We start from the raw sequence: 22,547 nt of genomic DNA, 5'->3' as shown, positions 1-22,547 counted from the left end.
AAATCAAACAAAAATTTCAAAATCAACGGTGCATTTATTTAGGAAAATCTTAAAAACTACAAAATACAGAATATAATACATTATCAGTACGGATATATGACTTCTCTACCAAATACATTACATATTTTAAAAACCCACTGTCATTATTTTGGCCCCTAACAGAGGCCACAAAAAGAAACAAAAAATGAGATGGGTAGAATCTCTATCACTGGGCATAAATTGTTTTTCCTCTCAGCTTACTTTTTAGAGCACCTCAAGAACTACACGACGACGCATGAATAACCTTTGGTTTGCAGAATTATGGCCGATTAGTCGAGCAAAATAGTAAATTTCGAGGCTCGTATCTGATACCCCTCTCCGCTCGTAAGCACACAAACAAGTGGCGTCACGACCCTTGGGCCACGAGATAAATTTAAATGTTTGGCGAAAACAAAAAGCGTTTCATCGCTAACTCTTAGTATGGGAGCCTCTTTTTTTTAAATTTCACATTGAAAATGAATACCAACAGATTTTAAAAAATAAATCACATTTTTCCTTCAAATATAAATTGATATCAGGATTATAGATCGATCAAGAACATTATAAAAAAGGCATACATTTTTCAAAGCAGTAAGGTCAAAATCGCATAGCAAATTATTTTTAAAAAGGATTATATGTATTACAAAATTAATATTTCCTAGATATAAATAATTAACGAGAAACAGGTTTTTGACGATCCTGTTTATATCCGAGAAAGAACAATTTATGTGTAAGAAAAACAAATATAAAATACTAGCTGCACCCCACCACGCGTTGCTGTAGCTCAGTCTGTCTGTGCAGATAGAGAAACAACAGCGCGTGTTGCTTTTACGTCCAACAGATGGCGCTGTTTAGCAGAGATATTACATTTAGTATTCCTCGGGCATCCTCGACTTATTCTACCATTAAAAACCACTCTCTAAACACTCCTGGCACTAATAAGAACAATTTTCAGTGATATCGGTCGACTACTTACTTCGACTACAAACATACACACACTACATTTTTATATACAGGGTTTTCCAATAAGAGGTGTTATTTTGATATTCAATCGTAAAAGATCAATGGTTTCGTTGCTTGTGTGGCACGTAGCGCCGTCTTGTTGAAAGTAAACGTTGTCCAGATCAATACCATCCTTCAAAAATCATTAATCATCTCTCGATAGCGATCCATTCACCATAACTGTTGCTCCAGCCTCATTTTCGAAAAATTAAGGTCCAATGACTCCGCCGGACCATAAACCGCACCAAACAGTCACACGTTGAGGATAGAGAGGCTTTTCAACAATAACTCTTGGGTTTTCCGAGCCCCAGATGCGACAATTTTGCTTGTTGACGAAGCCACCGAGGTGGAAATGGGCCTCATCACTCAAGATGATTTGCATTTGATTCAATTAAGTGAATTTTAATAATTTCAATGCGTTGTTGAAGCGTGTATCGTTCCATTTTTATTAACCTTTTGAACGCGTTAATTTGCTCCGTTTTATCTATACCCGTACGCGGTATATATTTTGAAATACCTATGCACGCAATTAAATGTCAAATTATAGCATTCTGGCATGATTTATTGGGCTATATAGACGGAACAGATTATTCTCCACTATCTGAAAACAAATCCTCGGGTGTCAACACTCTTAGATGTTTATAAAAACAAAAACATAAAATTTCATACATAGACGTACCGTATCTTTTGAATGTGTTCCCGCCATTCACTCGGCGTGTGTGTACTTAGGTGATAGACACAAGTGGGACACCATTAGCACTTATCATTTTTAGTTATGAAAAGTTGTGAATGACATACTAGTACTAACGCCATCCGTTGACAAAAATGTAAACTAAATGACTAAAAGGCGCGAAGAGGCGCACTTGATTATCGATCTTTTTTTATGAAATATAATTTGATTTTTGAGAAATTCTTGTAGATATCAGCATCGTGATAGTTCTATGAATGTCCAAGTGAGCAAGAAATACATTTATGACGAAAGAGCTCTGGAATATCGGCCGTCAAAGTTTCCGTATCAACTGTTGATACAGCCGCTTGTGAGTATAGACTTTTTGCCGTAACAACAGTTGATACGGCCGCGTGCAAAGAGTTAATGGCGTAGTTTCTGCTTGTCGAATGTCAAAAAATGACAGCTTCAAAAGTAACTTATACCGAAATAGCGGGCTATTCAAAATAACACCTCTTATTGGAAAACCCTGTATAAAGAGGAATTCACCAAGAACCTGTCAATATTTTTAAGCGTCCTGAAAGACAACGGGTTTTTGTTTGTAATTATTACATTCAAAAACTGCTCAAATAGAACTTACTTCGTGGGACATTTTTATATACATTTTAAGTCAATATTGATCAAAATACAAATTAGAAAGAGCAAAACACCGGTTCTCTATCGTCTAGCGTTGTTAATACTGCCAATATTTTACTGGAGTTGGACGCATTATTAATATTATAGCCTATGTTGATAAGGTTACACAACAAAATGATGGTAGAAATAGTTGGAGTCAACCCAACAGAAATCTGGTATGGCACAATCAAAAAAATGGTTAACCATCGTACAAAATTTTACAAGAAAATCTAATTATTATTAACACTAGACGTGGATGGAGCAAGGAGCGTGTAATGACAGATACGTTTGGCGTTCTATTCTCTCTGCCTACCCTGATTTATGCGCTATATAATTAAGTGTTAGACTCAAACAAACATTACAAATTAACAGACACGTTATTGTCTCACAAAATATCGTTACGTTTCCAGTAAATTTTTAATACAAGCTTTCATTCATATATGACAAAGATAGACATTCAAAAATGATGTTAGTATAAACGAAGTAGATATAAGAACGGGCTGCGTTTATGTACTTAAAAGTTGCGTCGAATGCTACATTCGACATTACGGGTGTGGTTGAGATGACAATACTCGCTTACACTAGGACGAATAATACGGAACATTGTATGAAAACACCTACTGACAGTAGGTTGTCCTTCTTATGTGTCGTTACATACGCTATCTCACTTTCTCTAATGGCCTATAAGAGGAAGCTACAATCCAAAAATGTGTATATTCTTGGTATAGGTACCTTATATTGCAGGTAATAGGCATTAAAATCGCTTGACAAACGGAGTCTAGAAACGTTCGATTTCAAGCACAAAACTGTTTTTAATTTATTTTGTAAATAATTTTATAAGAAAACAAAAAAGTTAATCAAGTGAAACTGACACAGATAATCTTAGCTATAATACCCCAATTGGGAAACGGTTGGGAGCAGTTGGGACTCATAGCACTTGTGCGGTTAACATAAAAAAAAACACACACACACAAGGGCATTTTGGTATCCATTTATGCAATTTTTTTAGAGATAGCATACAAACTCACGCGACCCTCGACAGTTTAGTACTAAATCAAAAGTACTGCAATTGCCGTATCTTTTGCTTGCCACTTTGAGATCTCTGCAACGTGTCTGTAAGTTTGTAATGTCAATGGACGCAAAGCAATTAAAAATCTAAACACTACTGAGTTTTGAAAAAATTACTACATTTTAACTAAACTAAATTTTTTTAGAAGAATTTGACAATATTTATTGGTCCTTAGAATAAAATATTACAATTTGTTTAAGGCGATGCCATACGTAGTAATGCAAAATCATGTGTTTTTGGTTTGAAAATTTGGTCGCCTAGAAATGTTTCAGATGCTTTAATTAAATACTGCGAGTAGAATACATCTTGGCCTTTGAAATAATCGAGTATTTTTTAGATAAGTCTTTTTATAAGCCCAGAAAAAAATAATGTAAAGGCCTATGAAAACTGCTATAAAGTTCAAAATCTCCTACTTACGAACCCATTTTCGGTTATGATTTTATTGTATAATGTGGAAAATTAAGTTATTTATAAAATGATTGAAAAAAAATTACATATTTATGCCTGAACATCCACAAAATAAAATAAAAGGCATTGGCCATGTTTTTTTCTTGCATAAATCAAAACAGGCGGATGGTGTTAAGCGGGAATTTAAACCTTATCGCCATCTACGTAAGGATTGTTATTGATAGCGGCTCAATTTAAAATATTACACGACGTATTGCATCGCCTTAACAATAAAAATTAAAAGTATCTACCTAGTAAAGAAATTTAATTATTATAATATTTTTAAAGCTGTATATAAGTATTGTTAATTTGTATTAGGTTTATTCTTGAGCAATGGTGTCAATAATTTTTTTTCAAAATTTTATATGGCATTTTTAGTTGAAAAATCGTCTCAAGACGATTTTATATTTACAAAAGCTGCCGTTAGAAAAAGGTTAGGTTAGGTTAGGTTGTTTTGCAGAAATTTAAATCTTACATTGACATCAAATAATGTAAATATAAAAAAAATAATAGTTTAATTCACAACCAATTTTTGAATTTTTTTTAAATTTAGAAATGTCACTTTGATATTCAGTTTTGTATTTTTGTTATATTTAAACTATAAAGCAAAAATTTGTTAGTTTGTCTCTCAAATGGAGTCAAGAAATTTGCACAGTTTTTGCTGTCTGGAATTTCTGTCATAGAATAAATAAAACGCAAGAAATGCAATATGGGCGCAGGCTAAACGGGCTAGAACCAAAAGGTACTAAGTCAGTGGCGATGTCTTTTTCCATTCAAATCTACAAGGAAAGCATTTCTAGAATGTTTTATCTATTCTTTAATGTTTTTAGCTCACATCAAGTGATTTTCATCACGAGCGAGTTTCGGAGATTTGAAATATCCATTTTTTTCTAAAAATTAAACAAGAAGAGATTTCTAAAAAAGAATGTTGAAATCTACAGAGAATTTTTTTTTTCTATCATTAATTATTTTCGTGTTTTTTAGTTAAATATAAAAAGAGAATATAAAATTAATGTGTACTAGAACCAAAATTACAGGTGAAACCGGGTAGTAAAGATAGTTAACACTATAAAAACAAAAAGAAAAAAATTCCCTCAGGATAATACGGTCTCATTGATATCATTGTGTCTCTCTTACAACGGTAATAAAAAGAGAAAAAACCACGCTTTATATTCAAATCTAATAGTTAACCACAAAATTTTTTTTGTAATTTGAAAAAAAATTATGAAACATTGGGAATTTTTTAATAATTATTTTCATACGAAACGAAAAGAAAATGAGGTGATAGTAACGTTTGTAATACATTTTTCTAAATAAATGACTTTGTTTTTTCGTTATCAGTAATTTTAGTTAGCCATCTAATATTTTTTTATTGATTGCATTAAAAAATTATATACAGTTTGAAAGCATATTTCATCACCTTTTAAAAACAGTTTTTAGTTTTCCGATACGTTTAGAAATATTCCATTTATTTGGATTTTATTGAAAAGCGGAAATAATCTGACAATTTGATAGAATATGCCAGAGGCCTGAGGGATTAGTGAAAAAGGGGCCTTAACTAACAATACATAAAATATTTTAATAAACCAACTGCACTTTTAGTATGTTAAAAATAAAACATGGCACCGATTTGGCTATGTGTATCTCACAGTGAGAAAAAAATTTGTGTATTTCAAATAAGAAAGAAAAAATCATCACTTATTTATGTCAATTCCTCGTAAAAACAAAACCACAATGTTAGTTCGTTATAAATCTATCGGTTAAGTGTATCTCGTAATGAGAAAGAACCATATGTGTATCTCGCAGTGAGAAAAATTTATGAGAAAGAGTTCTAAGTGAATATCATATTGAAAAAGTGGCCCTAATTAACATTTTTTTAGTGTAAAAACTAACAGTACTTTTAGTAGGTTTTACTGTGTGTTTCTCAACCATGTAAATGTATCTCCTAACGAGAAAAAACTTGGTTGAGGTTATCTCCTAATGAGAAATAGTCATCACTTTAAACGTCTTTGTAAAAACAAACCGCACTTTGACAGTTGGATGTTTGTTAATATTGCTTATTCCTCGGCCTTGTATTTTATAATGATAAAAAACTTGGTTGAGTTCATCTCACAATGAGAAAGAACTTGGCCAAGTGTATCTCGTTTGAGAAAAACTTGGTTAAATGCTTCTCATAATGAGTAAAACTTGGTTAAGTGTATCTCGCAATGAGAAAAACTTGATTAAGTGTATCTCGCCATGAGAAAAACTTTGTCAAGTGCATCTCGCAATGAGAAAAACTTGGTTAAGTGCTTCTCATAATGAGTAAAACTTGGTCAAGTGTATCTTGCAATGCAAAAAACTTGATTAAGTGTATCTCGCCGTGAGAAAAACTTTGTCAAGTGCATCTCGCAATGAGAAAAACTTGGTTATGTGCTTCTCATAATGAGTAAAACTTGGTTAAGTGTATCTTGCAATGCAAAAAACTTGATTAAGTGTATCTCGCCATGAGAAAAACTTTGTCAAGTGCATCTTGCAATGAGAAAAACTTGGTTAAGTGCTTCTCATAATGAGTAAAACTTGGTTAAATTCACCTCACAATGAGAAAAAACTTGGTCGAGTGTATCTCGCCACGGGAAAAACTTGGGTAAGTTAATCTCGCAACGAGAAAGAGTCCATGTTGACTTTACTGCTTGTTCCTGGGCCGCCGAGTCTTGACCATCTGTCGGAACAGCACCGTGTTCTCGTCTCCAGCATCGGAGCTGATGACGTGTGAGGAGCCGATTGGTTGAGGCTGGGCCCAAAGATTGATGGCTCCGGGAAGGTAGACGAGACCGCCCAGTGTTAGCGCTGCAAGATGATCAGAAAAAAGCAATAAGATATAAGATAAAACGTAATTGTTAAATAACTGTTCCAATAAGTACACACACAACTTGCCAATTCGGCAGATTCCAGCTTATTTTTATTGAAGAAAATTAATATCAATAAAAAGAAGTCTTTCAAAGACTGGCTGTTTAACCCTCCCGCACCGGAGGGGGGTATATACATCCCCCATGAGAGAGTTTTGTGAGATATCGAAGTTATTTTTTACAAAACCTACTCTACAATACCCCCACCCCAGATCTTCATAATTTTGAAGAAAAAATTCTCGTTACAAAGAAGCCGCGAGTGTGGTCGTAAAATGTACATTTTACTGGAAAAGGCTACTGTATTTAATTGCTAAATATATTTGAGTTACGCTCGACTTAGCACAATCTCTTATACCGTTTAGCATTACTTAGGAAGGAATGTTTCACAGAATTTGAACAATTCTTCAAATTTTAAAATTCTGCGATGGTTCTATTCAATTTCTGTTATTACATCATTATTGGCGAATTAGTTCACAAAACTGAAACCATAACAGAATTTTCACAGTACTTGAAAAGTAACTTTTAAGATTCGTTTATTCATTTGATGAATTCTGTTTTTAATTTTCTACAGTATTGAAGTTTTACTCTTTGCTGACGATATGAAGCTGTTTAAGCTCATTAATGATGTGGACGATTGCCTTATTTTGCAAGAGATCCCTAATAACTTCCTCAAATGGGGTTCTGGTAAAAAAAACTTGAGCTAAATATTAACAAATGCTAGAAAGTTATGAGGTTCTATAGAATTAAACATCCAAAAATATATAATTAGTCAATTATTGAAGACAATATTAGCGATTCCTAAATGAAAATCTGAAATGAAAAAATCAGAGAAACATACGGTCACATCTAGGACTCGAACCCAGGACCCTTGACTTGCCGGGGCACTGCTCTACCAACTGAGCTAATGGGACCCTATCTCCTTCGGTCATATTTAACTGTATCATACTTCGAATAAGAACTTCCCACATTGTCTTCATTTTTCTCACCGCACATTTTTACTGGCAACTATCTTTATGTACGATCGCAAGATTCAACCCGATCTAAATGCAATCTAGACATTGTCTTTAGATAAACATATCTTATTTTTATTTGATGTGCGACATCTATTGACTTTTCTGCAAGTCTAGGATGAATATTTATTTTTTGGAATAACTTGAGTAAAACCTCGTTTAGAAATCGCTAATATTGTCTTCAATAATTAAATTTTACAGAAGTATTCTAGAACATAACTCTACAATTTGTTCACTTGTTTATAATAATCATTTTAATATCATTGAAAGAGTCCAATGCCAATTTTTGAGGTGTATTGATTTTAGACATAGAATTCAATCAATAGTCAATAGATAATGATTTTTTGATAATCGAAATTGTTGAAGTTAAGTGACAGAACAATGATTTTTATGTTCCTACCATTAAATCACAGTTCCCTATACACAGTATGTATTATTGTAATAATCATACTACGGTTTCAGGCTACAATTCTGTTACAAATAGATTACAAACCACTAATGTTTTTAATATACCTATATCGAAATACACATCTGTATTGATTAAATATTTTAGAAGTGCATATATTAATGAGATCACTGCGTAACAGGTGTTTTATTTTTATTTATTTTAATATTGTTTATTATTTTATTGCCGTTAATTCTAAACATATAAATATTTCGAGCCGAACCCTCTGATATGAAAATATCTGGAGTCTGGTGAATTATTTTCCCATTTGATCTCTGGTGAGTTGACGTATTGTTTTGTATTTATTATGCTTATATAATGCACTTACATAATGACTAGATGATCATTTGTGGAAAAGTGTGTGGAAGGGTTTAGTCTTTCCTGTTGGGAAAATTTAACCTGGACATAACATCGGAACAATAAAAATTTAATATCTGAGTGTTACTGGAAAAGGCAAACGGAATATTAAGAGATTCGATCGCTATGCGATATGGGGGACCCTAGTGACCCCCTTGAATCGTAAAAGTTATTTACCTTCAGGTACGCAAAGGTTAGTAAAATAAAGTTAATGTTTTGTTTGGTTAGAAAGAAGAAAGAGACATCTCACCATTGAGGATGCAGGGGAAGATGACATAGAAGTTGAGGGTGCAGGAATGGAAGTAAAGCGCCTCGCTGCAGTACATGAAGATGGTCATTGTCAAGGCACAGTAGCCCAAAGAAACCACACTGCAAATATAAAACAATTGCATGTCATCTATCTATTTAACCTCTCAGAAAAGGACTTTTATTTACTTTGTGTTCCTTTGCGAACTGTCAAAACGCGAAAATTTTTGTGTTATTCACGAGTTTTGTTAAAAGCTTCATAACTCACGTTTTGGGAAACGTGGCCTCATTCTAAAAAATGTTTTGGAAAGATTATGAAATTCACTATCGTATTGTTTTGTTACACGTAAATATTTGCGTGTCTAAATATACATTTTCTGAAAACGTCAAAAATATGTAAAAATCGCTGACCATTATTTCAAAGCTGTGAAAAATGTACTTTTTTCTGAGTATCATAAAGAAATAACACTTTATATATTGAAGAAATATAATTAAAAACTTTTAGTCACCTCAAAATATTAACCGTCCAAACTAAAATATTTTTAATAAATTATTTAGAAACGAAATAAATTATGAACGAACAAGATGACAGATTCAATCGACTTAGATAATGCACCTCTACATTCTATAGATATTCTTGAATACTGACGCGTAGCGTTATTCATTATCGATACTCTGTTTTTTAAATCATGGCAATCCGTATACTAGTGATGGAAATAAATCGATTGTTGTAAAATCTCGCGCGTTTACGTGAAAAGACGCTCTAATGTCTTGACCGCTATTATCATATTTACGTCTTTTGACATTCTAATGTTCCGAGTGGTTAAATAATAATGTTTGTTTGTTCAAAATCTCAAATGTCCTAAAGTTCTTCATCAATTCCTTTGAAATTTTTATACAACGTTGCATTCGAATATGTGCATGTTTTTATATACCTATATTATATAGATGTCGCTTATATAACTACAGAAATGTCGGCGATTGTATATGTCTATTTCCTAAGGATAACATCCAGCAACGCCGGGTAAATCCGTCATTATATCCAAATATTACATTTTTTTCTTTTTTTATATCGTAATAAGGAAGTTGAGTGAAAAATATTTTGACTTATAAAAAATATGTTCATGTAGATCAAAAAATATCGATTCTAAATATATAAATATATTTCTATATTATTATTCTTAGAATTAGTTAAACGTTCTTGAAAAAGCATTCAATAGCAATAGACTGTATACGCTCCACGATTGGTCGAAAGAATTCTGTCGTCACATGTGTCGTGACTTGTACGTACAACGGAACACCTATGGTGCATCTCTTTCTATTACATGAGAGATGGTCGGTTTAGATGAGAGAGGTGTATAGGCCAAAGGTTTATTTGGGTTTGTCAAATATATGTACGTATTTGTTATTATTATTATATGAAATGGATTTCTAAAGATACATATTCGTATAGTGCTTTATAATAATATGTTGTTTATTGCATAACTTAGATGTTTTTATTATTATACATGTCACATAGCATGTGATACACTTCAGGCCGCCGGCCGCTCAGAAAAGTCTCACAGTGAACTGGGCTGTAAACCGTTATTTTACTTTTGGTCTCTACTTTTCTGCGCGGTGGTCCTGAATTCGCGCGGGGAACGTCAACAAGTAGCGACGGCAATACCGTACCGGGCGTGAAAAGCAAATATTCTAACTTAAAATATTAATTTAACTATGAAATCTTAATCAATTTTCTTTTTTTTTTTAATAACATCAATTATAATAGACGGTTAACATTGGTAAAAAAATTACTGGAATTCCTTGTTGAAGAATTAAAATTTTTTCCATACATAATGCTTAAGCGACGTGGTTTTCACAGTTCTAATGACGTCACACTACACCCCGCCTGTTACCGCTCGGATTCCGCTCGTTTTGGCGGGCTTAATAAAATTTAAACTTTGAGAATTAATTTAACTATGAAAACAAACTTTAAAAAAAAAAAAAAAAATACCAGTATTTAAGTTTGAATGCGAACATTGATAAAAAAAAATAAAAAAAATGGACTCAACTTCCTTATTGATGATTCAAACACATACATTCTCTAGCGATTGCGTTCAACTACTTATGATAAAGTCAAAATGCTATTGACTAGCGTACCAATGGACAATGGACAATATCAGCGGGAACATAACACGTCAATCGGTTTAATTGTTGGCAGATGAATCATTAAAATGCGTTTAAGATCGACGATTAATTTCATTCATCCATTTAAGATGTTTTTCCAGCTAATAATAAAAACTAATTTTATAAACACCCTAATATAATAGAACTTCCTCCTTCTTCTGGCGCTTGTAAAATTAGATTGTTAATGTTAATTTTAGTTATAAGTTTCTACATTCTAAACCAGTGCTTACGTACGCAGCCGAGACGTGGGTTCTAACTAAGAAGAATGAGCGAGCACTGGACGTTTTTGAAAGGAAAATTTTGAGGCGCATCTTCGGACCGGTTCTAGAAAATGGATTTTGGCGCAGACGTTATAACAATGAGCTCTATACTCTGTTTAAGGAGCTAAACGTCACAAAGTTCATGTCACTGGGAAGACTTCGGTGGCTAGGTCATGTGGAGAGAATGACCGAGCATCAAGAACCAAAGTCCCTGCCGAGCTCAAGACCGATAGGGAGAAGGAGCCTGGGAAGGCCAAGGTTAAGATGGAGCGACAACGTCCTCAAAGATTTGTCTGCCTTGGAGCTTCGAAACTGGAGAGAGCTGGCGCGGGACCGAGATGAGTGGAGGAAGACTCTTGAGGAGGCCAAGCAAGACCCACCAGGGGTTGTAGAGCCAAAAGTGATGATGATAAGTTTCTACATATGTAAATATATACTGTCATTAAGATAGTAGTTATAGGCCTTAGCCGTAAGTCTCTAGATATAAGTCTTAGACGTAAGTCACTAGTTTTAAGTCAGTAGTTCTAGTATTAACTATTTAAGAAATATATTTGTACAGCGCCCTTGAGGTGATTTAACACGAAACCAAATATTATTATTACTATTATTTGTTAGCTAGTTCATTCATAAAATGATACATTACAATATAATCCTTCACAACTCATCTCACTAGGGAATTACGGCGTCGAGATGAGAAATTTACAATTATATTTAATCAAATAAGTAAAGTACATAATACATACATAAATGGATTATATCGAATATGGGGTTTCTACGGTGATTATTAACAGAAGCCACTACACGGGCAATCCAAAATCACCACTCTCAGCTAGTATGGAATTTTTTACCATCTTCTTGAATAGATTCAACGAACCTATAGTTTTTTTTTATATTTTCACCGAGCAACGGAGCTTTATAAGTAAAACTCCTTTGTCCAAAGGATGTTCTGGTATTCACCGGCTGATACATTAACCACTCAGAACATTAGAACGTCAAAAGACGTAAATATGATAATAGCGGTCAAGACACACTAAAACGTCTTTTCACGTAAGCGCGCAAGATTTTACAAAAATCGATTTATTTCCTGTCTGTATTCAAGAATATCTATGGAACGTGGAGGTGCATTATCTAAGCCGATTGGATCTGTCATCTTGTTCGTTCATAATTTATTGCGTTTCTAAATAATTTATTAAAAATATTTTAGTTTGGACGGTTAATATTTTGAGGTGACTAATAGTTTTTAATTATATTTCTTCAATATATAAAGTGTTATTTCTTTATGATACACAGAAAAAAGTACATTTTTCACGGCTTTGAAATAATGGTCAGCGATTTTTACATATTTTTGACGTTTTCATAAAATGTATATTTAGAAACGCAAATATTTACGTATTACAACACAATGCGATAGTGGATTTCATAATCTTTCCAAAACATTTTTTAGAATGAGGCTACGTTTCCCAAAACGTGAGTTATGAAGCCTTTAGCAAAACTCGTAAATAACACAAAAATTATCACGTTTTGACAGTTCTCAAAGGAACACACAGTAAATAAAAGTCTTTGTCTGAGAGGTTAAAGAAAAACCCAATCTAGTGTTGCGCATTTGTTGTGATCTTTTATAGATAGCCTGTATTATCTACAACTGCCTTATTAACATAATTTTACTTTCACTATATACAGGGTGTCCGGAAACTCGTAGTACAAGCGGGAAACTGGTGAATCTACATCACATTTGGAGTCGATTTTGTAGTATTTTTTTTTTTATTTGAGCTTTCGTTATCGAGTAAATCGAGTTTGAAGTTGATTTTTTTTTTTTTTTAATCAAATTCTTATAAATTATTACTGAAGATCAAAGTACCCAACTAATTAAAACTATTTGAAAGTAAAACAAATGAAGAAACTCGGATTTGAAGCATTATTTTGAAATCACCCTTCATTTAACCCGGTGTAATCATAAAATATTTCTGCTCTGAAGGGTTAAAACATCTGTTATTCAACCCTAAACACCAGAAAAAACTTTAACCCTAAAATAGCCGAAAAATATTTTTTTTTGGTTTTTTTTTTTTTTTTTGAAAATGCTCAAATCAAAAAACTTTATGTTTTTTTGGGTTCCCCATGTGGTGTAGATTCTCCAGTTTCCCGCTTGTACTACGAGTTTCCGGACACCGTGTATAACTGTGACGAATACAAAAAACTTTTCACATACATTATGTTAAAAATATTATTAAAAATAAATAAAAAATTTTAAGGCGATGCATTACATCGTGTAATATTTTGAATCGAGCCGCCGAATTTTGAATCAATAACACTCCTTACGTAGATGGCGATAAGGCTTAAATTCCCGCTTAACACCATCCAGCTGTTTTGATTGATGCAAGAAAAAAACATGGCCAAAAAGTGCCTTTTATTTTTTGTGGATGTTCACGCATAAATATTTAAATGTTTTCCGATCGTTTTATAAATAACTTAATTTGCCACACTATACAATAAAACCATAGCCGAAAATGGGTTCGTAATTAGTAAATTTTGAACTTTAAAGCAGTTTTCATAGGCCTTATAAATTTTTTTTTTTCTGGGCTTATAAAAAGACTTATGTAAAAAATACTCGATTATTTCAAAGGCCAAGATGTATTATACTCGCGGTATTTAATTAACCCATTGGCCTCAAACGACGCCGTCCCGGCGTGTGTACGGCGTTGTGTCTTAAAATCAAACGACGCCGTCCCGGCGGGTCTGATGTCTGTCGGCTTAAAAACGAAAAAGGGATACATTATTGACATCTGTGTTTAAAATTTTAAATGCCAATCGCTCTGTAGATAATTAAGCATTTATTTCGTAGTAATTGGCAGGACTCCGTTGGTACATTTTTTTCCTGATATTTACGATTGAAATTTTGTTATAGTTATATTTTGCTTCATTGAATTATTTCAAAATGGCGTGTGGTTCGGGAATTGACCAGCTTGTTTGTAAAACGCATGGTGGGCGGCTAACAAGAGCCCAAATGGTAAAAAATATATATTATGGTAATAAGTATGATTAATGTACAACTTTTCTTAATCCAATTATAAAAAATGAAGAAAAAAAAATTGGTTTTTGAAAAAAAAAAATTTTCATATCCTCTTTTAATCATATTGTTATTTTTTTCTAAACAATGCATATATTTTTTACATACCTTGATTCAATGCACAAGTAAATTAAAAAAGATTGTTTCGTTTGCATGTTTAGTTTAAAAGTTATGTAAGATTTAGTACACCACTGCACTTAAAACTTTTGGTACAAAATTAATTCGGATGTGAAGGACAATTTTTTAGCCAAACAATTCGGATGCCAATGGGTTAAAGCATCTGAAACATTTCTAGGCGACCAAATTTTCAAACCAAAAACACATGATTTTGCATTACTACGTAGTGCATCGCCTTGACTAGTGGATCCCACAATGCTTTGCTATTGCTAATATCTTACTCAGGCTTTTTCCACCACTCACTACTTTATACCACAATGATACTGTTTTGATGACTTATTCCACCATTCAAACCACTCTCTAAGCACTCCTGCCACTAATAAGAACAAACTTTGAAATTTTCGGCAATAACGTTCGACTACTTTTCGAGTTTTGCGAGCACAAACATACGCAAGCTGAATTTTTATATTTTACTAGCTGACGTGTTCCCAGCGTTGCTCTACTTTCTATAAATATAAAATACATGCATAGACATATGAATATTAGTAGACCTGCCCTAAGTGATTCAAAGCGTATTATTCCCCATACCGGTTCCATTGGAGCTGGCTGGGCTCGCGTATGGCTTACCGTGAATCTTGAGAATGTGACGTCATCATTCTTGTTCGAACTAGCGTCGAGCTATGGTCGAGGCATTTTATGAAATAACACGGCAAAATGTTGACTTGTACTATGAAAACTTGTAAAAATAGATGTGAAAAAGAGAATAAACCCAATTGTCGTATTACATTCCATATATAAGCATCATTTTAAGCTTATTCACGTCGTATAATATGAATCAGTTGTAGAAACATATACTATCACATCGAGCCAACATTGGTTGAATGTAGCGATTCTCAAGTGTGCGCATCGTTGTTACTGGGAAGTAAATTATGAACACTTATAAAAGTGTCTTAACTAAATACGTAAACAAAATATTCCACTCTGAAAATAGAAGAAATTTTTTTTGCCGAATTTGGACTTCGCAAATTTGTTCATAACGTGGCGAGTAATTTGCGCTCCCATGTAAAAATGTCTATTCATTCAAAAGCAGATTTTACTTTTAAGAACTAAATGGTGATATTATAATGCGAGATGCCTATATACTGTCAGATTGATTTATTGACGAATCACAGTCAGCTTTACCCCCTTCGTTCTTCAACAGTTGATTTTACCCCTCACCTTTAATTTCTAGTCTATATATTCATATGTCTGTGAATACATGTTATTTATATATAAACCTTCTGGAAGAAATTCTCTAAATGATAGTGAAAACCCTATGAAAATCCATTGCGTAGTTCAGAAGAACTAAGCGCACAAACAGACAGACGGGAAAAGCTACTTTGTTTTATACTATTTAGAGAAGATTGTATAAGAAATACCTAATTTAACATAAAAAAATACCTAAATTAACATTAAAAATACCTAATTTAAATAAAAAAAATACCTAATTTAACATAAAAAATACCTAAATTAACATTAAAAATACCTAATTTAACATAAAAAATACCTAATTTAACATAAAAAATATCTAATTTAACATAAAAAAACCAATAAAAATATAAATTTCCTCTATTTAAAAATGTTATACAGCTTCAAACTGATGATGATGTAATTTTTTACACGTTTAGCTAATAATTTGGACACCCAATGTATATATAGAAGTACTCACGGAGGATAGTGAATGTATAGTGTACAGTGGATAAGGGCTAGCGCCTTAAGGAGCGAGTACATTCCCAGCATCCTGGACACCGTGAAGTCATCTGGAAACATTATGTACATAATATTATAGGTTGCACGATTTAAGTTGAGGACACACTGGGCCCATGCACGTAATTTATACAATACTATGTCCCTAGGCCGACGTGCACACTTGTCCTATGTACGCAACGCAAATTTGAATCATTGTATTGCGGTTTTTAATTGATTTCACGTTACAAATCACTTTGTAACAACTAACTTAACGTATTGTCCTACCAAATTTATTGCCCCTAGTACACGTTGGCCCAATGCGTTGGGCCAACATTGGCGCCAATGCCCTTGGCCAATGGACTACTTTCACAAACTATGAATATTGGTAAAAATGTGTGGAAGATTTTTTGATCGTCATATAAAAAATTTTCTCTCATAATTATTGATTTCAAAAAAGATCTAAAACCTCATATTCCGACACGGTTCCAACTGGCTACAACGTTATTATGACATAGAAACCGCCAGTGGCTGGTAAGACGGCTGTCACTAATATCGCCCGAAGTGACATCACGTATAAAAACGATTATGTCGTTTAGGCGTGAAATCGAAAATGAAATTTTAAATCGTTACGACATTTAGAATTGTTTTTCAAACAGATCAGAAACGATGGTACATAAATAAATCACTCACTAGATTGCAGAGATGTGCTTTATTTCAAATAAATCCATTTCAAATGGAAATGCAAAATGCAAAATGGGTATTTTCTATTTTGCATTTTAAATGCTTTTCTAAAAACCATTTTGCATTTTGCATTATGCTTTTCTCAATGCATTTTCCATTTTAAATGCTTTTTGCAACATTCTTCCTACTATCTCCACTCATATTTTTTTCATAAGCCCCAAATATCAGTCGGTCCATAACGGTCAACATTTAATATTACAGCGTCATGGCTCCATGTTCAGTATTTCAATCAGTATTTTTTGTAATGGTATCACTCAATTGCCAGGGCTTCTACCAGGGAGCAACTTGACAAATATAAATTATCTCTCATAGCGAGGTTGAGGACCGACTGATATTTGGGGCATATGAAAAAAAGATGAGTGGAGATAGTAGGAACAATGTTGCAAAAAAGCATTCAAAATGGAAAATGCATTGAGAAAAGCATTTAAAATGCAAAATTCAAAATGGTTTTTAGAAAAGCATTTAAAATGCAAAATGGAAAATACCCATTTTGCATTTTGCATTTCCATTTGAAATGGATTTATTTGAAATAAAACACATCTCTGATGAGAATAAGTTGACATTTCGTTCTCATATCGAAGGGGTGTGCCAGTCGGCCTTAAAAATGTTAGGGTTTGTTCTCCGAACCGTCAGAGTTTTTCGGGATACCCGTGCTCTGAAGATTTTATACTTCTCCCTGGTCCGCAGTAGGCTGGAGAGTGGTTCGCTTATCGGGAATCCTCATGAGGTGGGGTGCTCCCTCATGTTGGAGAGTAAGATTTCTCTACATGAGGGAGTACGGCCACTATCCATGGCTCTACCCGACGAACTTTCTTCTGGGCATGCTGGGACTTCACTCCCTGCAGCTCAGAAGGGAGGGGTATGCCGCTACCCACTTATTCAGACTGCTGCGAGGCTATATTGAGAACTCAGCATACCTACCTGACGCCTGTGCTCTAAAGATTGCAGTCCGTTTGTTAAGATTGGGGAATCTATCAAACGAACCGCCCGTTTTTGCACAGAGTCAAGGGTTTTTTTCAGGTATTTAGGGGCTCCGGACCAGAGATGACAGTTGTGTACTATTAAAGTATCTGCGGGCCCTGTACAGTACGCCCAGCTTCTGAGAGGCCAACTTTACTCTGGCTTCGATGGAGCCCCCGTACCTGAGCTGGTCACTTACAGTTACACCTAGCATATCAATGGAACGCCTGTTCGGAAGATTACTTCCGTTGAAGAGACTAGATTATCATTTGGATCCCTTTTAGACGTAATCAGACAGGATTGCGGAACTAACCTGCCAATGGTTCTAGGAGTATATTGCTCCTGAACCAAATCTCCTCCGAGATTGATATATTTGGCGTCAGTGAGGAGAGATTCAGAAGGGAAATTCTTCTGATTCTTGAAAGAGTCTCTCCACATTGACGAGATCTTTCACCACTGCCTGGAATTTTTTTGGAAATTCCACATTTCTTGAAATTTCTTTCAAGTATAAATACTTGAAAACAATCTTTTGTAAAAAATTTATATAACCTAATTTCTTATATGTATTAACCACTCAGAACATTAGAACGTCAAAAGACGTAAATATGATAATAGCGGTCAAGACATTGGAACGTCTTTTCACGTAAGCGCGCGAGATTTTACAAAAATCGATTTATTTCCATCACTAGTATACGGATTGCCATGATTTAAAAAAGAGTATCGATAATGAATAACGCTACGCGTCTGTATTCAAGAATATCTATGGAACGTAGAGGTGCATTATCTAAGCCGATTGAATCTGTCATCTTGTTCGTTTATAATTTATTGCGTTTCTAAATAATTTATTAAAAATATTTTAGTTTGGACGGTTAATATTTTGAGGTGACTAATAGTTTTTAATTATATTTCTTCAATATATAAAGTGTTATTTCTTTATGATACTCAGAAAAAAGTACATTTTTCACGGCTTTGAAATAATGGTAAGCGATTTTTACATATTTTTGACGTTTTCATAAAATGTATATTTAGAAACGCAAATATTTACGTATAACAACACAATGCGATAGTGGATTTCATAATCTTTCCAAAACATTTTTTAGAATGAGGCTACGTTTCCCAAAACGTGAGTTATGAAGCTTTTAGCAAAACTCGTAAATAACACAAAAATTATCACATTTTGACAGTTCTCAAAGGAACACATAGTATATAAATGTCTTTGTCTGAGAGGTTAAACCCTAATTTGTTATTGTGTAAGAAATTAATAAAGAAGAAGAAAAATAATGAGAATCAAAGCTTTTCTTACCGTGAGAATGATCTTCTAGGAAGGAGCGCCTCTCGATGTAGGACCTGCCCGCGGTGCCAAGATCCATAAATGCAAGGAACGCCAGCCAGCCTCTAAAGGCATACAGTAGTCTGCTCTGCACCGCCATTATGTCCTGGAATCACATGGGATTAAATCAATTTCAATTTGGAAGGTGGTTGTTGGTACCACTGCCCGGGGAACTAGAGAAGCAACATTTGGTATTTGCCTTCTTTTTTAACATTCTAACGACGAATGCCTAGTAACGAAAATAAAAACGCAATCACAAAGTTATAGTGATTTGTTTTTGGGGTATTATGGGCATCATCGGGGCAGATGTGTAATCTGATTACACATCTGCCCCGATGATGGATACTGCAATGCTGTCCGAAACGTTGGTTAAAGAAGGAGGTAGCGCAACATGGCATAATACCCCAAAAACAAATCAATATAATCAGGGTATTCAAGTTTTTTTAAATATTTTTGTGTGTAAAGAAACCTAACCTCTCCTTACCTGATCTAACCTATCCTCTCCTAAGCTATCTTAACCTAACCTAACCTATCTTAACCTAACCTATCCTAGCCTAACCTATCCAATCATATCCTAACCTATCCTAACCTAACCTTACCTATCCAAATATTTTGACCGGTCGGTGGCCGAGTTGACATCGCGTTTGGGTCTCACCCAGGCGTAGTGTGTTCAATTCCTCGGCTGGCTAAGTCCTCCATCACAACACAAGCAATATTTTCAGCTTACTGTGGTGGTAGTAGGAGATTTTCTAATATTGTCAGGTTATTCGTAACCCAGGAATGTTTGTCTTTCTTAAAAAAAAAAGAAAAAATATATCTTAACCTAACCTATCCTAGCCTAACCTATCCTAGCCTAACCTATCCTAGCCTAACCTATCCTAGCCTAACCTATCCTAGCCTAACCTATCCTAGCCTAACCTATCCAAACATATCCTAACCTATCCTAACCTAACCTTACCTATACTGACCTAACCTAACCTAACATTTCTTTAAAAATATGTCTTTATTTATAAAACATGCCTAAATACCTTTGAGTTTAGCCAAAATAGTACCTACCTAATTATTTTGAAATTATTTTGGCTGTCATCCCATACAACGAAAGCTAATTTTCATTTTAAGCAATTAAAAATTAAAATGCTAAAATTAAAAATGTTTCAAATGCAATCAATTTCCTTATATTGTAATTAAGGTAAAACAAAAGGATTTATTTTTTAAAAAGTGGCCAGCGATCCCGAAAAATTACCAAATGCGTATTGCATCTTAGATAACAATCTAGGTTCTATTTTGGTCAATCAATAACATAAAACTCCAGTTTAAAACGGTTAAAATCAACAACACGTTTTAAACATTCATCCATTTCATTAAAAAAAACAACAACAACAACATTTCATACAAATCTCATGATAATGCAGCAAAATGAAAATGGTACAAACCTATATTGAAAAAATTCTGCGGCAAAACGATAATTGAATATATTAATCACAAAATTAATACAATTTGAACTGACGGCATTATTTGAACACCTAATAACTATACAAGTATTACATCGTTTGAATTAAAACTACATAATTTCATTAGTTTTAATTCAGAAGCTAATTCACGACACACAACAAACGTAAGAAACAGAAAATTAGTGAACAAATCGCGAAAATATCTGACAGCTGAGCGCAGTGTTGTGATATTCCAAAAATGAAAAACCCTATTTCAGTGGTAAATAAAAACCCAGCTTTGAAGGTTATAAAAATACATAGTTTATCTTAAATTTTTAATTGACAATTTAAGCTGCTACGAGCTGCTACCTGAAGCACCTGTACATAATCAATTACTGCTGTATTAATAACAAATATTTTATGTTTGTTCTTTGAATAATTCTTGTCTCCACAAGGTCATATATGTCCTGGCGTCTATATTTTATAAAAGTATTTTTATCTTTTTTCTATCATGTGGAAATACGCAATTTTTTGACGTTAGAGAAAGAATTAATAATTTTTTTTAGTTTGCCTCAAATATTTATGCTGGATGCCATTAGTAAAATCTTGAAAACAGCCAAAATAAATGATCAGTTTAATTTTTTTTATTTCTATACAATATTTACAGTGTTCACATAATTATTTATATTTGTACATGATATATTTCAAACTTATAACTATGATATGTTGTGTGTAAGGTAGGTTTGAAAAGGTAAAACTGTATGTGAGTAATATTGTATGTTTCGTGAACACCTCACTAGGAGAACCTGTGCTGAGGTGTTTACGTGGTTATGTATAGGTGTGACAAGTATTTATGTGTTGTAGAAGAAAGTTTTTATTTTTTATAAGTTTTAATTTTAATTTGTATGTTTTTTTTGTTGTTTTTGATAGTTGAATATTTATAAAATTTTAATGGTTTATGTAAATTGAATATTCATAATAAATTTGTAAAAAAAATATATTAATATATATATTAACATACATGTAAGTGCATATATTTGTATTGTAAGTGTGAGTATAGTTGGTAAAATCTCGAAAAACCTGTTTATTTATTATATACTTTTTATGGTTTAGTTATGTTTAGTTTGGAGTTATTATGTTTTGAAAAAATAAAATATCTCGATTTTTGATCCAGGCTGTGATATGTTTTTTGTAAACGTTTGCGGATGTATTTGCAGTTAGTAGTTGCTTCATAGTACTGGGCATACAATTAAACAGTTTAGTAGCGCAGTATTGAAAGTGTCTTTGTCCGTGTGTGGTGTGTGTTATCGGTATGTTTAGTGTTTTATTTGTTAAGGATCTGGTTTCTCGAGGTTTTTGGTTGAATTGGAATATGGAGTTTGTGTTGGAGGAGGTGTAGTAATGCAGATTTGGCATAAAGTTGTCTTATTGACAAGACTTCTAATGTTTTGTAAATTTCGCTTGATTCTGTGTCGAAAGGTACTTTTAGGATTATTTTAACTATCGCCTTTTGAATTTTTTGAATTGGGTCAATTGTCATTCTTGTAGCACTTCCCAAGCTAGTATTCCATATGTGGCAATGGATTGACACAGTGCAAAATATATGGATCTGAGTATTGTTGGAGGGAAAATGTTTTTGATGGATTTAGAAAAGAAAAGATTTAAAAAAAACTATTTCTTATTTTTATTATATGAACGAGATAAAAGTGAAATTACAGTTTTTTTTACAAAATTCCAAAAACAAAACGAATGTGTTTTCGAAATATCTAATTCTCTCAATGTTTCTACGATTTGAGAAAAAATTAAGTTAATACGTGTTTAGCGTTTTTGACAACATTTTTCACGTTTGGTATTATTTTTAATTATTATTTAGAAAAATTAATGTTTATTTTAGATACGAACACCGGAGAGATAATTTTATATATTT

At 33.3% G+C, this 22,547-nt stretch overlaps 1 protein-coding gene across 1 annotated transcript; it reads right to left on the bottom strand.

Annotated features, from left to right (window-relative positions):
- Nucleotides 1-21: 21 nt before the first annotated feature.
- On the bottom strand, nt 22-20,832 carry LOC149415889 (uncharacterized). Its single transcript, XM_089641494.1, has 5 exons — nt 20,624-20,832; nt 19,164-19,296; nt 16,140-16,230; nt 8,829-8,947; nt 22-6,707 (listed from the first exon to the last, which is right to left on the bottom strand). Exons 2-5 carry the CDS (start codon nt 19,288-19,290, stop codon nt 6,544-6,546), a joined length of 501 nt encoding a protein of 166 aa, XP_089497620.1. The 5' UTR covers nt 19,291-19,296; nt 20,624-20,832; the 3' UTR covers nt 22-6,543.
- Nucleotides 20,833-22,547: the final 1,715 nt, after the last annotated feature.

Source organism: Hesperophylax consimilis, chromosome 17 (assembly GCF_061612785.1).
Source record: "Hesperophylax consimilis isolate HC1 chromosome 17, BYU_Hcon_1.0, whole genome shotgun sequence".
NCBI classification, from domain to species: domain Eukaryota; kingdom Metazoa; phylum Arthropoda; class Insecta; order Trichoptera; family Limnephilidae; genus Hesperophylax; species Hesperophylax consimilis.
Note: the sequence above shows the minus strand (reverse complement) of the source record. Positions and strands in the feature narration are given on the sequence as shown.

What these genes read in the sequence shown, in the direction of transcription:
- LOC149415889 (XM_089641494.1), bottom strand. Translation starts at nt 19,290, where the DNA reads ATGGCGGTGCAGAGCAGACTACTGTATGCCTTTAGAGGCTGGCTGGCG. An exon ending in CTATACATTCACTATCCTCC is followed by an intron (nt 8,948 to 16,139) that starts GTGAGTACTTCT and finishes TTATATTTGCAG; the next exon opens with TGTGGTTTCTTTGGGCTACT. An exon ending in CTTCCCCTGCATCCTCAATG is followed by an intron (nt 6,708 to 8,828) that starts GTGAGATGTCTC and finishes ATCATCTTGCAG; the next exon opens with CGCTAACACTGGGCGGTCTC.